We start from the raw sequence: 16902 nt of genomic DNA, 5'->3' as shown, positions 1-16902 counted from the left end.
ATAATTATAGTTTGTACAAATTTCTCAGGAAATAAAAGACATCATATCACATTTCTTTTTGGATACAGATTTTTATTACTGTACAATAAATTACAATCCAGATTTCATGTTCATTCCCTGTCTGTACTTTGGTCTTTTGATTAAAATCATTCCCTTCTTCATGGTCAGGAACTGTCATGTAAACATCAACATGTTTTGTAGGCACATACAGCACTTGTAAGCAGGAACATGTTAACTCGCACCATCTCTTTACCTCCCCCATACACGTCTATCTTTCTCGCACCTTTCACACAAAAGGAAACGCTCGGCTGCAGGCACCTCGGCATGATCTCACACTCGTCCTCATCCTCACCCTCCCTGCCTGTCTTCATCCCGTCTCAGTGGGTGTAGAGAGAGGCGGTGAAGACGATGTCCCTGCGGATGGCCAGGGAGGCCCTCTCCATCTTGCTCCCCAGGACGGAGTCTCCCACAATGCGGGCGGCCTGTCGCACCTCCTTCAGCACCTCGTCCAGGCGCTGGATGCAGCGGACCACCGTGCCCTCCTGGACGTCCGTGAGCAGGGCGATCTCTGCGAACGGCTGGCGATGGGACAGCAGGTGCAGAGGAAGGGGAGAAAGTGACACGGTGAGATGGCGTGTGCGATGCAACACAAGTGGGGAAAAGGGTTGTACATGAGGAGGAGACGTTCAAGTAGCACACAACCAGAAGGAAATATGAATTCTGTTGGAGAGATCTTGGGATGATTAACAGGATGTAGAAAAAGACAAAATGTGCTCCTGCTACACAAAACAACCGGTCTCATGCCAGAACCAGTCGTTCCATTTGTTCTTAAGTGGCATGAACAAGTAATTTAAGAGAATTTATGGCACTCACCAATTTTGTTTTACTCTGAATTTTCTCTGAGGTGCAAGAGGCTCGGTCCAAACACTTGTTTGATTTGAGAATTGTAATGCCTAAATCTGAATGACGTATTATACCAAAGTCAGCCAAAATGATTTTATACTTAACACAGACTTAATGTTAAATGAATGTACTGTTCATCATATTGTCATCAACGCTGCTGTGCTTACCAAATTATGAGAGTTTATGGTTTCTATTTGCACATTTCAGTGACTGTTGGGAATATTCTCTCACTCCATCAGCTCTCAGCTCAACAGTCTTTCTGCAGGTCGCCGTCCGGTATCATCCTCTGTTAAACTGTAACACCTGAGTGCGACATCGCCGACTGAGGGCTGTAATATTCCCTAGTCTAATATGACCGTCTCTCATACTAGTCATGAACCACTTCAGAAAGATGCTTTTCAGCCTCTAGCTTCATGTCAGGACACTCTTTATGTCTGTCACAGCACAGTGCTGCTCTGAAAACACGTCGCTGAAAGATGTATTATTAACATTTTACTAATTTTTCCAGGTCGTCTAACACAACTACTGACTGTGTTTCACTTATTCTTTTTGTCTGCTCATCTGCGAGAGCACGATTTGAAGCTCTGCAGTGTTTTACTCTTTTAGTCAAATTTAAGTGAATGAAACCAGCGCAGAAACAGAACAGGAAGCCGAATGTGGCGGTTTTATTACTGTCATAAATGGTAATGATGAAATCTCCCGTGCATGCACATCCTGATAAACAGTGCCATCAGTGTCATGTCACGTGTTTGTCCAGTTAAGAGTTTGGTGAACTTAGGTTTAAGATAAGAATATGAAAAAAAATAATTGAATCATTTAATCATTAAAAAACATTTTTCCAGGTAAAAAAAAGTCAAAAATGAACTGTGTCCAGCCTCTTAAATGTGAATATTTGCTGGTTTTCCCTATGTGATAGTAAACCGAATATCTTTGGGGTTTGAACTGTTGGTTTAATAAACCCATTTAAATATGTCAACAGGAGCTTTGGGAAATTATGGGAAATGTTTTTTGTGATATTTTATCAACCAAACAATTAGACAATCAATCATTAGTTTCAGCCTTAATATTAAAAAATTATCTTTTGCATTTACATCTGGTACTTCATTAATAAGCTTTTCTGTTATGTGGATTCTGCCTGCATCGTTACAGGATCTGAATCTATGAGCAGAGCTGGACCTGAACAAACATGGTGTGTCCAAGCTCAAGACAAGCGTGGCTCCCCATGTTCATCTTGCAGAGGAAGGGGTTAATAAAATATAAAATATTCTGATAAAATATCCACACACAGTTTGCATGATCACACCAGGTGTAAATGGGGTCAAAATCAAATGCAACAAAGGGTTAAACCTCACCATGCCTCTGGCCCAGCAGTACACCACCTCTGTCAGACCAAACTTAAACTGGCCTACAAACTCCTCAGCTGTCTGTGGTATCCCACAATCCCTCTGCAGCTCTCCGATTCGCTGGGCCACTGTCAGCACCCGATCGATGCCCTGAAAGACCAAAAAAAGAGAGACAGAGAGAGAGAGAAGGGGGAACAGGTGGGAAACAGTAAGTTACGCCTGAAAGACAGAGATTTTACTTTTACAAGCCGCCTTTAAATGCATCACTCTAGCCTTTTAGTGTTAACAAGATGACCTTGTCATTTACGCTCAAAAAATCTGCTTCACAAACCGTGCCAGGATGTGTCTGCTCTTCTAGAACGGCAGGTCTTAGGACACAACCTGGGTCATCACTAATTTAAGCCCTCATAAAGCACTTTCGTGTATCAGGGCCGGTTCAAACACACACTGACACAGCGAAGGCGTATTCGTCAGAGACAGTCCACACGAGTGAATTAATAAGTGAGCAAGTGACTGGGATGAGTTAGGTGAAGTGCCCTTGTTGTCCTTTCTGCAGGGCGGGGATGTATACATCAAATCTGTACAATGTAATACAATGTGAGAGTGTGTGTGTGTGTGTGTGTGTGTGTGTGAGTCACTGATGGAGGAGGCGAAGTCTGTACAGTTAGTACTCAAACATCATGTTCGCTGTCACTATAATCTTTTTTTTTTTTTTTTTTTCATACAATACAAGCAAGAAAACTGCAGCTTGTCCTCACCTCCTGCAGTGTGTTGGTAATGTGCGGCTCCACCTGTGTGTTCTGTGTGAAGATCAAACAGGACAGCAGGGCGGCGCTCTCTTCGGGCGCCAGCGGGCTCAGGACGTTCTCGAACAGCAGCTCGGTCAGCAGCAGCTCGTGGCTGCTGATCTGACAGGCTACACGTCCTTTCAGCTGCACCGCCCCGCTGCTGTCGACGTACTGGAGGGACTGAAGAACCTGGAGGAAAACAAGCGGGGGGAATAAAGTTCTTTAAAAGTCTTTGTTCAGGACCAGTCGAGCTGGGATCAGCACGTGGCTGAACCTTCATTTGGTTAAAAGGAAACTGAAATGCTACTTCATTCCTCTTTGAAATGTGTATGTTAAAGGAAAAAAGCTTTCATCAATAATATCATATCCCTTCTGCCTCAGCTTCTTGCTCTGCTTCACTCACGTGGACAAAAAAAACTAACATTTCTGTCACAAAATATGGTCAAGTTACAATAACTTTTACCTTTGGAGTCAGTATTACAGGTTCAGAGTAATACTGATGATCTAGGACACAGTTTCTCAGTATTTTTATGGCCTAAAATTCTTATAAAGCCTAGCAACTGTTAATTAGTTTGTAGCCATGCTAATGGGCTGTAGTGATGGCAATGTTGGTATATTGGTCAGTTCACCAACTAAAATATCTACTACTGGTTAATTTGCCATGAAATTTTGCACAGTCATTCATAATTCCCAGACGATGAACCCTGCTGACTTTGGTGATCCTCCGACTTTTCCTCCAGTGCCTCCAGCAGGTTGACAATGATGGTTTTTGGTGAAACATCTTGGCTGTTGATATACTACCATGAAATTGAATTCAGACATTCCTGTGCCCCTCAGGATAAATTGTAATCATTTTACCATCATCCACCAGCACCATCATCAGGTCAAACTTTCTATTTGTCCAATACGATGGTTTATAATCAAATACCTGGAAAACGGATGAGTCCCATCATCGTGAAGTGTAATTTCTCCTATTTTGTGCTATAAGCAAATGTTAGCATGCTACACTATGATGTGACCATGGTAAACATGATACCTGCTAAACATCAGCATGTTAACATTGACATTAGCATTTAGCTCAAACCACCTCTGTGCCTAGCTACAAGCATATAGCTGGAAACTCTTTGTCTTGTTTACAAATACATTAAAGAAATATTTAAACATCCATATCAAATTTCCAGAAACTGATTAAGTGGAAAATTTGTTAAATAGGTGATCAACAATTTTGAAAATGTATTGTTAATTTAAGTTATTTATGAAAAATGCCAAATATTCAGTAGTTCTAGCTCTGCTGATCGACTGAAAGATTTATCCAGCTCTAGAAGTGACCTTATTTTGAAAAATAAAAGCGCCCTGACAGAAACAGGTCAGGACAGCGAGTCAAACATCTGATCCAAACCTTGATCCTCTGGTGGTATTCAGGCAGCAGAGACAGAGACTGGTCCGACACCAGGAACAGGAGCCTGTCCAGCTCCTCCTGCACACTCATCCTCTCCTTAACCCGAGCAAACTGAAAACACACACACAGACACACACACACACACACACAGTGATCACTTAACTTGAGTATACAACAGCAGCACTGCGGCGCTTGACCTGATTTCAGAGCGGTGCTGCATAGTGACGGGGAGGAAAATGCTTCCTATTGTATTCTCATTGACAGCACAGAGTAGTCTCTGAGTGAATACAATACATAAACCCACTGAGGCCAATTACTGTATACTAACAGCTTGAACTGTAGAGCCTACTGCATTAACCACCGCTTTCCAATACCCACAGTGCTTCACACAAGGAAGTGTGAATCTGCAACGATGAGAGGAGACAGTGATACTGCAAGTAAAAGCTTATCTTGCAAAGTAATGAGAGAGCTTGCGTGAGTGCGTGTGTGTGTGAGTGTTAGTGTGCGTGTGCGTGTGTGAGATGGCTCAAGTGACATGCTGTGCCTGTGAGACAGTGATGAGCGGCAGCTATGGGCCTATATGGGTAATTATAGAAACGGGCGGCTCCGATTCTTGCATCTTATCTCCTAATGGAGGCTGCCAGGAAGACAGGATGCACAACACAAAAGCAGAAATGTTGTGGCGGAGTTTGATGTTATTATTGTGAAACTAGAGGAGAAATGATGGATGGATAAAAGGAAACCGAGGCTGGAATGAAAAGGGAGAAATGAGGGGAGGCATCACAAGGGGGCCAATTGTAACGCAAGTGTCTTATGTAAGGGTATGATGTTAATTAGCTGCATAAATATGCGATCGCAGCACAAAGGAATTGGAGTCTTTATTAACAAACAGTGAAATGGAACACTTCCCTTATTATTCATCTGCACAGTGCGTCTCAAAAATATAAATAACTCCTCTGGGAAATGAAAAGAGCGTTTTTTCTTCAAGGACTGCCTCAGTGATTAAACACATCAACACACACACCAACACACACCTGCTCTGCGAAAGTGGGCGTGTGTATGCAGTTGAAGTCTTTGAGGCTCTCCTGCAGCACACGGAGCCTCATGGCGCCCTCCACCACATCCACGCTCTTCAGCTGGAGGTCGTTCACGGGGTCGAGCGTCGCTATGCCGGTGGGGTTGGCCTCGGCCAATCGCAGGAGCTCCTGGGTCGCCGTGGAGATGGCTTGGCCGGGAGGGTCGTGCCTAAAGGGCAAGATGGAGCGATGAAGGCAGTGAGAAGGCGAGCAGGGAAGATGACCTCCTTTTTAACTGTGACAGTTTTGAGTTAAAGTATTGTGTTCTACATAATGGACAAGAAACTGTGGTAATAAAAGCATGAACGCGGACCTGGATACACATTGTTGTAAAACTTAATTATGTCCAGAAGATGGTCCTAACAGGGTTCTAGTGTGTGAAACACCCTAAGACAATCTCACAGGTGAATTACTATAGCTGTGTGTTTGTCTACATAGACGATACTATTCATAGATTTATATACATGGATAAATACTTTATTAATCCCAAATAAAATGTAAGTAAACCAGCATCTTAGAATACACTGGTGCAGTACACATGATACAAACCAGTGGAAACCGAACAAATAAAGTAGCGACAACCAAATCAATTAAAAGGCAAAATAACTACTAACGAGCAGACTAACGAGACTAACTGGTACACTAATGACAAGCAGATGAGACATGTCAAGCCAATCTGATTAGATGTGAGCTGTGCATGCATGTAGAGAAGGCAATGTGCAAATGGGCGTCACGCAAATTTAAATAAATACTTTATACTGTATATCAGAGCAGGCCTACAGTTTGTCAGCCACTCGGTCCAAGTAGCTGTAAAATAACACCACACAATATCATGTGAAAAAGCAAGTAAATGTTCAAGTTATAAAAATGTGTTTTTTATAATTAGTTGAAGTGCACTTGCACCTTTTTTTTGGTTTATTGTATGAATTTATTTCGTGATGTGTGAGTGTGTAAGAACCGGCTTGTTGAATTAAAGACTAAAAGGTGCCCTGTGACGTTTTGTTTGCGTGTTTACATGTTGAATGCGTTTCCATTTTACTTCCTCCACTTCAAGCCCAGCATTGTTTACATGGCTGGTTACAAGCTCACAGTTCTTCTTCTTCCCTGCTTTTGTTTATGCGTACCATATCTTTATTGCCATTTTACTGCCACCAACTGTCGGTGAGCAGAACAGCAACGGTAGGATGTGGATCAGGCCGTACACATGCACGCACGTCCTCATGCACAAGCTACAACATTGCAAGTGGTCAGAAACTCCACAGTTAAAAACTCCACTGTTAGATAATGCTTCTATCATATACAGTGGAGTAGCATTCTGGTTTTAAGGAGGTAATCAGAGTTCCCCTGAGAACTCATACGACGCACATTCACACACACCTGAATCGTGGTTGTTGTCTCTTGTTGTAGTTGTCGATGATCCTGTCAGGAATCACTTTGAGGGTTTTCATTGTGATGGCAGAAATGTCCTGAAACTTCAGCTTCTGTACTGTGTGGCTGCAAGAGCCTGAAAAAAGAAAAACAAGAAAAAATGTTTTTTAATCAAATTCTGTTGCTGCTCAAACTGCAAATTGCTCTGTGAAAGCATCAAAAAAATATGTGTGGGCGGTTTTAGAGAATGTGTGGGGAAGGCTGTGGATAGAAATGAAATTCTGTGTTAATGAGAGGAAACCAGAATGCGTGTGTTTGTGTGTGCATGTGTGTTTGTCTGTGGGTGTGTGTGTGTGTGTGTGTGTGTGTAGAAGTGCAGAAATGTGCAGTCCGTCAACCCACCTTCAGGTATGAAGAGAGCTGTGTTGTAGAGGTGGGGGAAGGCAGTGTTGTTTCCTTTTCCGTCTCCTTCTTCATTTCCTTTCTCACAGATGATCAGAGAAGTGAATGTGCGATTCACAGAGTCACTGGACACCTGGCACGGAGACAAGATGGGACGGATGAGTCAAAAAGACGAGTTGTGGAGTCGAGGGAATACAACAATCGTACAATGTTCACACATGAACAACAATGAATTTTTAGTGCTGTTGTCCTGGGTTTTACCCAAACCTGGCCTTTCTTTATTCTGTGTGAGTTTTCCTAACGTGTAAGTTTTCACTCCCTGGTGAATGCTGGCATTGGCTGCTGAAAGGGAGTTACATAATTAAATAAAGGTTAAATTAAAACCACTAACGGCTAAAATGTCTGAATTAACTACAGTGTCTCTGTTTGTTTAGCTGAAGACAGTAAATTCATTTGAAATATTCCTGTACAAAATAAATAAACTCTGTATCCCAGGTTTGGGTTTGGCACTACAGGTGACATATTTTCACTTAGCAGGATTTTGGATGTCTTCATCTGCTGCTACTGTTTCAGAAAAACACTCACACTTACCTGCAGGATGACTCCCAGGGCGTTGAGATGCTGTTTGTTGTTAACCACCACAACCCGACCCACAGACAGAGCTTTCAGCCCGTTCACAGACTCCAGAATAGCACGCTGGAAGCAGAGGAAATGTAGTCGATAAACAAGCAGCTGATTAAAAGCTGTTTAGAGTTTGCGCCCAACCGTGTGTGCTTGTGTACCTGGAGGGATTCGGTGGTGGTTCGTAGCTCCGTCACTGTGTGGTAGTAAGGCATCAGGTCGGACAGCTGGCCCTCCGTGTCCAGAGGAGGCAGACAGGACAGCGCCTGCTTCAGCTGGCCGATCCTCTTCTCCTGAGCCTGGAGCGGGAGGAAGAGGAGGAGGAAGAAGAGGAAAGGAAACAGGAAGCTTTTATAAACACATTTGTCAGTTGTCATGAGTCGGAAGAGGTGTGACAGAGATGAGCGAAGAGGAGAAGGCACAGGAAGAGAGGCTGTAGCTGTGGCAAAAAAAAAAATCTTGCTTTTTATTCCTTATTTTCTAGTTTTAGTCCTTTTTAACTGCAGCGTTACAGTTCAGTGTTTGGTGTATGTTACCTGAGTGTCTCTGTGGCTTTCAGAGAAGCTCCTTCTCATCATGTCAGTCACACGGAGGGCTTCGACTCGCAGCAGGTTGAGGATCATAGTGTAGGTCAGTCTGAACTGGGACTGGAGGATGGTAGGCTTACCCTGCGCCAGACAAAGAACATGATGCCAACGATTTACCAATATGTTTCCATTATAGGTTTTTTTCTTACTCCTTTCCGTTTTCTTTCCTCTGCCTTTCTTTAATTTCTCAGTTTACCGGTATAACACAGAGGTACACAGGTTTTTAGTGCAGGACTTCACATCAGTGAAGGAAACCTGAACAAAATCGATCTTGTGCAAAAATCCAATTTAAAGACCAAAACCAACGACACATTAGTCTTTCTGAGTTCCCTCCCCTGTCTATGGCAAAGCTATAACAAGCTTTGGATACACAGGCAATATTTGTTAGTAAGATAAATTCATAAATTCATTGTTGTCTTGGCAAATATTGAAATAAAGGAGCATTTTTCATATATTTTTTCCTGCTGGTCTTCAAAGCTAAAAAAAAGAAAAAAGAAAATCAATTTCATATTCGTCTGCCAATCTACACCCAGTCTTTGGAAAAGCTTATGTATGTAAAGAAACTGCTAAAAATATCATTGCAAACAGCTAAACTAACTTTACATTAGCTGAAGAAGAGAGGATGCTGCTCTTTGTACATTTTGCAGAGAGGATAAAACTCCCATCGGAGGCAAATGAGGTTTATTTCTGTTGAGGAGCACATTGAAATCGAGATGCTCCTCTCCAAACTGCCGCAGAGGGAGGACGAAGTTAAAATAGCCCACTCAACTGTGTAATTAAATGTTAAATAACCCAGCATGCAACACTGTCCTTGAAATAAACAGGAGGCAGAGCGCTACTTTGGGATATTTATATCTAGAAAAGATGACCAGGAGATTTGATGCCAAACCGACCGGTTTATAAACTCATGTGTTACAGTCATTCTGGGGACCGAAACATGAAGGGGGCCTCACCAGCATCATGACATGCAGATCTGCCATCTCATGAACGCCCGCTTTACACAGAATAATGACGGTGCCTGTGGCGTCCAGCCCTCTCCTCCCCGCTCTGCCCGCCATCTGAATATATTCACCTGAAAGTACAGTTCAGGAACATAAAAGAGATATCAGAATACTGTTGTTTCCCTCAGCTCCGATTCATCCTCAGAGATGAAAGAGCATAATAAATGTGGGCTCAGATGAAAGGCAGGAAAGATGCAGACAGGGACAGGGAGCACCAAACCTGGCAGCAGATTTCTGAAGCCGGTGCCGTCGTGCTTTCTGATGCTGTCGAACACCACAGTCCTGGCGGGCATATTCACTCCCATTGCAAAAGTCTCGGTGGCAAACAGCACCTGGGAGATGAAGCGAAGATGCGGAAGAACAGTTTTTAAACCTCTAGGCCAACATGTGCGTACAGATTGAAGCTTGAAGCGGCGGATCGACAGGTTTGCAATAAAACCAGTCATTTTAGCGCACTGCTTCTCGTTACCTTTACGAGCCCTCGCGAGAAGAGCATCTCGATGACCTCCTTCAGTATCGGCAGGATCCCGCTGTGATGGACTGCTATTCCCCGCTTCAACAGGTCCCTCATCTGCAGGATCTAAACACAAGATTCTGAAATTTTAATCTCACATATTGTGGTTGATTTATTTTTTGTTAAGGCTGAATTAAGGCTAAACTACATATTCGTACATCTGACCGCCCTAATCTCAAAGTAGGAGCTTGACAGAATAGTGAAAAAATAAATTCATCATCACTTGAGGACGCTGCCTTTTTTTTTAAATTTTAAGGGCTAAGCCGAGCGTTCTTTACCTGAGGCAGCTGTCGGTCTCCTCCCCGGAGGCGACTCAGGCTCTTCTGGAAGAAGGAGTGGATCTCGGCCTTCTCTATGGACGAGGTCAGGTCCATGGACTCCAGCGAGCGGGCGTTCTCGTCGCAGCGCGTCCGAGAGAAGGTGAACGCAACCACCGGGGTCTGATGCCGCTGGGACAGGAAGTGCAGGAGGCTGAGCCACACCGCTCGGTCCTGGGGATGATAGGAAGACACGCAAAGGATGTTGTTAAGAGAAAAATCAACCAGCGGTGAGGGGACAGAAAAGAACGGACGGGAGTTACCTGACTAGCTGAAGTGTTGTGAGAAGTGCTTTTTGTGCCGAATGATTGTGCATGTTTGCTGGTTCGCTCCTTCTTGGCATCAACAGCTGCATAGTACCTGAACAAACAACACACACTCCCTATGACAAACAGCTTCAAAGTTTTTCTCTGTGCTCTGTGAAAATAATAACCAGCTACTGAAGTACCACAAAGCTGCGGATGAGAGAAAAGCTGTACCCTTTAGTCAGGAAGTTGCCTGCAGCATCCACCAGCAGGAACATCTCTTTCTGAGTCTTGGTGCTGTTTCCTGTGTACAGATTATGCTCCAAAGGCACAGGTCTCTTCATTGTGCTGATCACGTAAATATGCCTCTTCTTAATACGACTGGAGACGAGAGTTTGAGAGGGAAGAATGAGAAATGTTCAAAGAATACAAAAATACAATTAATAATAAAAAAAAAAAAAAATACAATTGTTGTTGTGCCTCACAAATGGTTTTTAAACACTCAGTGTTTTGCACTTACCCGATCCATTCGCTAAACTCCAGGGCATTTGGCACTGTGGCGCTAAGTAGAATGATACTGACGTGATCGGGAAGCATAATCAAAACCTCCTCCCACACAACTCCTCTCTGAGGAAAACAAAGGGAGGGCAAAAGAGGAGAGGAAAACTGTTATTCTTGACTTCAACAGTAAATCAGATCACTGAGGAAAAACAGCGGGGACTTGTCCCTGACCTCGGCATCATTGATGTAGTGAACCTCGTCAAAGATCACCCACTCCAAGTCTCTGATGACCTCTGATCCATTGTACAGCATAGACCTGAGAGAGGAGAGAAGGAGCAAAGACTCTAGAAGCTCATCCATCTTTGTTAAAAACACGACTCTAATATTTGTTCCATATCTGTACCTGAGGATCTCAGTGGTCATGATGAGACATGAGGATTCAGGACTGAGCTGGACGTCGCCCGTCAGGAGTCCAACGTCACCGAAGGTGTTCTTAAAGTCTCTGAACTTCTGATTGGACAGAGCTTTAATAGGGGATGTGTAGATGGTCCTATCAGAGGACACAATGAGGAGATTCAGAATATGATATGAAAAACTACAACATTACTAACTTATATAAAATACATTTGCAACTATCAAGTTAAAACATTACATTTCTAATTAGTCAATTATCAAGGTTTTGGGATATGTTAAACGATTACACGCTGCTCTGAAACAAGCTGTGGACACAACAGTAAGTTTGCACAGAAGTCCTTGCATTTTACAGTTGGTGTCTGCCAATGATCACATACAAGATCACAAGGAACATGAGCCACTAACATAAAGTTAGTGACGTGTGCTTCAAAAACAAACCGGCAATTACCTTGCATCGCCATAGGTGTCGCCCAAGATAACGAAAAACTGAGAAATTTGAGATTGCTACTTTAAGTTAACATAGCAAACATGGCGGCAAACAGTTGCTTTGTTACACCTCCACTTCCAGTAAATATGAAAGCAACATATGATTTTTTTGAAGCTTTATTCCCCATGAATGGAAGTACAGTTTACTCTCCTTTAGTCTTTAGCCTTTTTCTTTTTTTTTTTTTTTTGGTCCATATTTGAAATGTGACCAAGCAAAAAAATTATTGACAGGCATTTTATCTCTCCAAATGTTTGTGTTGGAGTATCTGTACTGTTTTGTGATGTTGGTTTTTTTAAATCTTTACTGCTAATCAGTCAGCCATTATGCTAGCTGTCTGAGGCTAATATGTTGCTAACAAAATTTAAATTAACTGTTAATTTACTGTTGGGCTAACCATTTGATGTTTTATTACACGTAAAAATAAAACACTAAACATACTAAACATGCATATGTGTATGTAGTACACTAATTACTGCGTTGTACATTCTATGGGGACCTGAGGGATAATGTAACTTATTTGACCGTTAGCTATCTGACAGTTTGTTAATCCAGTTTTCATTTTTACATTATCTTTGGTCTGACTCTTGTTTACCTTATCTCATCATGTTCTCATTGAATTCTTATATTTTATCCAGTATATTTTTTTTCACACTTTCACACTGCTTCTCAGTGCAATGTTCATCAGCTCAGTGCATAGCTGCTCACCTACATGCATAGGTGAGTGTATAAAAAATTAATTTGCACCAACAAATACACACCTTGTCATGTGTTTCTGTGAGAGCGCGATGGCGTACTCGGCCACCACTGTTTTGCCAGCTGATGTGTGCGCAGCTACAAACACAGAGTCGTGAGCCTCCAGCCTCAGCACAGCCTGTTTCTGGAAAACATCCAGCTCAAACGGCCACTGGAGCAGAGGGAGGCAAAGGAACGGATCACTGGCTGCTCAGCCACCAAGCTAAACGATTTTCATGTAATGATTCATCACACATACACAGAAGCACAGAGAGACAACAAATAAACGAGGAGGTGGGAGGGAAGTGTGATGTTTGGTGATGCACAGTATATAAACAGAGGCACGAACAGACATCATGTCATATTTTTAACTGGATGATTACTAGAACACCCACCTTGAAAGCTGGGTTGGGGATGCGTTTATAGAAATCATCACAAGGTGAAGTTATGTTAACAGGGATGGCCCATTTCTTTTTATCCTCTGGGTTCTCTTTTGGCTTTGATTTCTCATCTGTTCCTTTCTCTGTTGGAGTGGAGGATGACACAGCATCCTGAAGACAGACAACAACATACTTGGAATTAAGGAAAAATACAAAATATTAGTTGAAAACAGACACATGAGACCTAACCCATTATAACTGACATATTTCTCTGTTACACATCTGTCAGTGATTCCTGTCATTCAAATACCCGACAACACACATTTATTCTACACATACTGATAAAACAAAGAATTTCAAATAAATAGTGGAGCACTGGATTATAAGTTAGTAAATCTGGACACTGTGAACACCTTTATATTTATAATCAACACACACAGTTTCTAGGCAGAACCGTGTATTAACACGATGATTAGCACCTGTATTAGCATCAATGACCTAATGTTACCATTGCGATCAATTTCATCACACAGCACAACTAAGACGGGCCTGACAGCGGATCATTTTTCAATCCTTTCACACAAAATGCTTTTAACTGCCAAATCTTTTAAAATTCACAAATCCTTTTCTTTCTTTCTTTTAAATTCAATCACCAGTTAAATGTCTCATGCGAAAGCTGATATATTTAAGTTCAAAACCGAGCACTTTACTACATTTCTACAGTGATAAAACAGTTTATATTACATTTCAAATCTAAATAAGAGAAAAAAGAAATTAGACCATTCACAGTTGGAGATTTAAATGTTGATCATGATTTTAAGGTGAAGAAATGTCCTTTACCAGATTTTCTAAAAACAATTGAAATACCTTGATGCCCAGGTCTTCAAGGCTGTTTGTTCTGGGTAATTTGGGAGCTTCTTCACCTCCTTTGACTTCCTCCTTCTCCTCTGCCTCAGGTTGTAAGTTAATGTCATCAAATGCGGACAGGAGGGACATGAGGTTGACCTCTGGGTTTGACATTTTGGCATCTTGAAGTTACAAATAAAAAAAAATTAAAAAAAAGGAAATTATTAAGTATTTCTCTTTAGGAGGGTTTTGTTTTTGTTTTGTTTTTTTGCGCAGGACAACTTGATATCTAACCTTTGTCAGTGAAGTCCATCCCAGCTTTGAGACCAGGTGGGACTCTGAGCAAACCTGTGAAAGAAAAGTAAGAAATACTGCCATGAAGAGCTGAAATAACAACAAACGTTTTCAATATCATTTTATGACAATGCAAATCAAAATTTTAAAATCACCATTCACAAAGTCGATGTCTTCCTCCAGGTCAGATTTCTTCTTGATTTGCTCCAGTGTAAGCTCCTCCATTCCTCCTGTGAAGATCATTGTCATAACAAATAATATTGTAAGATAATAAGGCCACGATGAAAACTCCTCATAAATCGTTACTAAAGGAATCCATCTCACCAGGGAGGAAGGGGTAGTTGGTGTTGCTTCCTCGGAGGCTCTCTGAAGGAGGCCCGGGTTGGCGTTGTAATGACAGTGAGTTCTTTGCTGAGAGGCCGGTGTTCTCAAGTAGAACCTAAAGGTGAGTTACAGACAGAACAGAGCCACAGTAGCTTAATTAACCTCTACTGAAAGTAACACAATGGGCTCTTTCTGTTGAACTAATACAGAAAGACAAAATAAAAAGACAATTTAATCGCTGTAATTGGTTTTAAAACAGGATAACATTATGGCTATAACTGCAGATTATTTTCTTAATTAAATGATTAATTGTTTGGTGTATGAAATATTAGAAAGTAGTCAATAATGCCCATCACAATTTTCAAAAACGTACATTTACATTGTCCAAAACCCAAAGATATTCACTATACTAACATGGAGAACAAAGAAAAGCAGCAACCAGCAAATTTTCACATTTGAGAAGCTCAAACAAGTAAATTTTCATAATTTTTGCTTCAAAAATGTCATAGGATTACTCAATTATCAAAAATGTTGCTGATAAATATTCTGTTATAGACTAATCATTTCAACTCAAGATGAACAATTAAAACAATTAAAATAATAACAGTACAATGGGAAGAAAGGGACAACATATTTGTGAGATACCTCTGTGAAGTCCAGCAGCATCCCTGTGGTCGGATCTCTGACCACAGAGAGACTTGAGTGAAGCGGAGACGGAGTGCAGTTGAGTAGAGAGCCAACATTACACTCTCTCTTAGTCACTCTGTTGAAGAAAACAACACAGCAGTTACATCTTCCTCAGATGTATGTGGTTAATAATTCAGTTCGATAATTACAATGTCTTTTTATTATGTCTTTTTAATTTTTGATCTGTATACCGACTATCCTGATTAGACAATATTTTAGAGTTTTCAAAAACGGCAGGTACACAAAAGTTTAAAAGTTACACTCTCTTTATTATTCAATAGAAATCGATAAATAAGTTATTTAGCTATTATTGGCTTTTTCACCAGCAATAACAAGATAATCAACAGGCATATATACTTGAGAAACTTCTGGAAGGCAAAGTCTGTGTCGTGTATAGGAAGCCAGTCGGGGTCCCGTAAAAACTGTTTTTCTACTTCTGTCTCCAGGTTCAGGCTGGTTGGAGGAAGCCCATGGGGGAGCTGTGGAAGGGAAGATTAGATCAGACATTCACTAACTGAAAGTAACCTCATGAGCCAGCATTCAAAGAGACATACTATGCAACCAAAACATCAGTTCAGTTCCTTAATTGTATGTAATTCCCATCTGGTTTCCCAAGTGACTACTGTCAATCAACTACTAAAGGTAAAATGCAAGAAATTGTTTTATTTATTTAAATGTGACTGAAACAGAAGCATTTAAAGAATATATCTTGTCAACGCAGGTGGACAAATGTGCATCTGTGATTAAGCGTTATAATCAGGTCTGAACTTGCAAACACATATTTATTTATAACCGCAAAAACACAGATAGACATTAGTTATTTTAATGATAAAATCATAATTTCATGCAACAGAGCAAAGCTCCACCAGGTTACACAAAACTGGCAGGCACATTTACTCAAGTACAATTTTGATTCTATTTCTGTGAGACTTCACGGTTTTACACTGCAAATGCGTAAATGTACACAGTCATCCTCCTGCTCCACACTGACCGTGCTGGATGGAGGTAGAGGTTGGCCGGGCAGGGAGTGTGTGATCAGCTCAAACCTGCCAGAGCATCCCATCTCCAGCAGGGACAGCGGCAGGTCCATGGGGCCCGCAGGGGGCACATCTGCATAAAACAAGACAAAGAGTATGAATGGACTAAAAAAACACAATAAAGCTAGTCCACCTCCATGCAAGCAGGGTGCAGCTAGGAAGATGCGCCCTACGATCTCTAGTGCTAACTTGACTCTTTATTAGTCTGTATGAGTTCGAGAAAAAATGGCATATAGATATAATTAAAGCCACCGGTTAATTAGTTAAATATTAAATCTTCAGGTAATGAGGCTGAGTGCAGCACTGATTGACAGAAGTCTGGCTACACTGTTAGCCACATCATCATCACACAAGTTACACCAGCGAGCCATGGTAGCAAGATAAAACGCCTCTCCGTTAAATATATATATATATAAATATTGTAGGATCTGACTTGATATTAATAAAACACAACTTACTTATTCTGTCCATGTCCCCACTCGCAGCTAGAAGCTAAAAGTTGCCACTAACTGTGGAAACTGTTGTCGCCTCGGAAGTTGCCAAGTGACAAGCGGAAGTTGCTAGCAAGAAAACAGAAAAACAGAAAAATAAGAATCAAACTGTAGATGTGTCACTTTTTTTTTTTTTTTTTACAAC

At 41.5% G+C, this 16902-nt stretch overlaps 1 protein-coding gene across 1 annotated transcript; it reads right to left on the bottom strand.

Annotated features, from left to right (window-relative positions):
- Nucleotides 1-31: 31 nt before the first annotated feature.
- skic2 (SKI2 subunit of superkiller complex) lies at nt 32-16808 on the bottom strand. Its single transcript, XM_056399159.1, has 29 exons — nt 16725-16808; nt 16221-16339; nt 15587-15708; nt 15188-15305; nt 14543-14657; nt 14374-14448; nt 14219-14272; nt 13946-14106; nt 13094-13249; nt 12725-12870; nt 11469-11615; nt 11297-11381; nt 11085-11191; nt 10799-10945; nt 10583-10679; nt 10281-10493; nt 9958-10068; nt 9709-9820; nt 9441-9559; nt 8437-8568; nt 8062-8199; nt 7871-7975; nt 7280-7412; nt 6887-7013; nt 5468-5678; nt 4434-4544; nt 3005-3223; nt 2256-2396; nt 32-578 (listed from the first exon to the last, which is right to left on the bottom strand). Exons 1-29 carry the CDS (start codon nt 16735-16737, stop codon nt 378-380), a joined length of 3735 nt encoding a protein of 1244 aa, XP_056255134.1. The 5' UTR covers nt 16738-16808; the 3' UTR covers nt 32-377.
- Nucleotides 16809-16902: the final 94 nt, after the last annotated feature.

Source organism: Seriola aureovittata, chromosome 16 (assembly GCF_021018895.1).
Source record: "Seriola aureovittata isolate HTS-2021-v1 ecotype China chromosome 16, ASM2101889v1, whole genome shotgun sequence".
NCBI classification, from domain to species: Eukaryota; Metazoa; Chordata; class Actinopteri; order Carangiformes; family Carangidae; genus Seriola; species Seriola aureovittata.
This window is presented reverse-complemented; position numbering and strand designations above follow the sequence as displayed.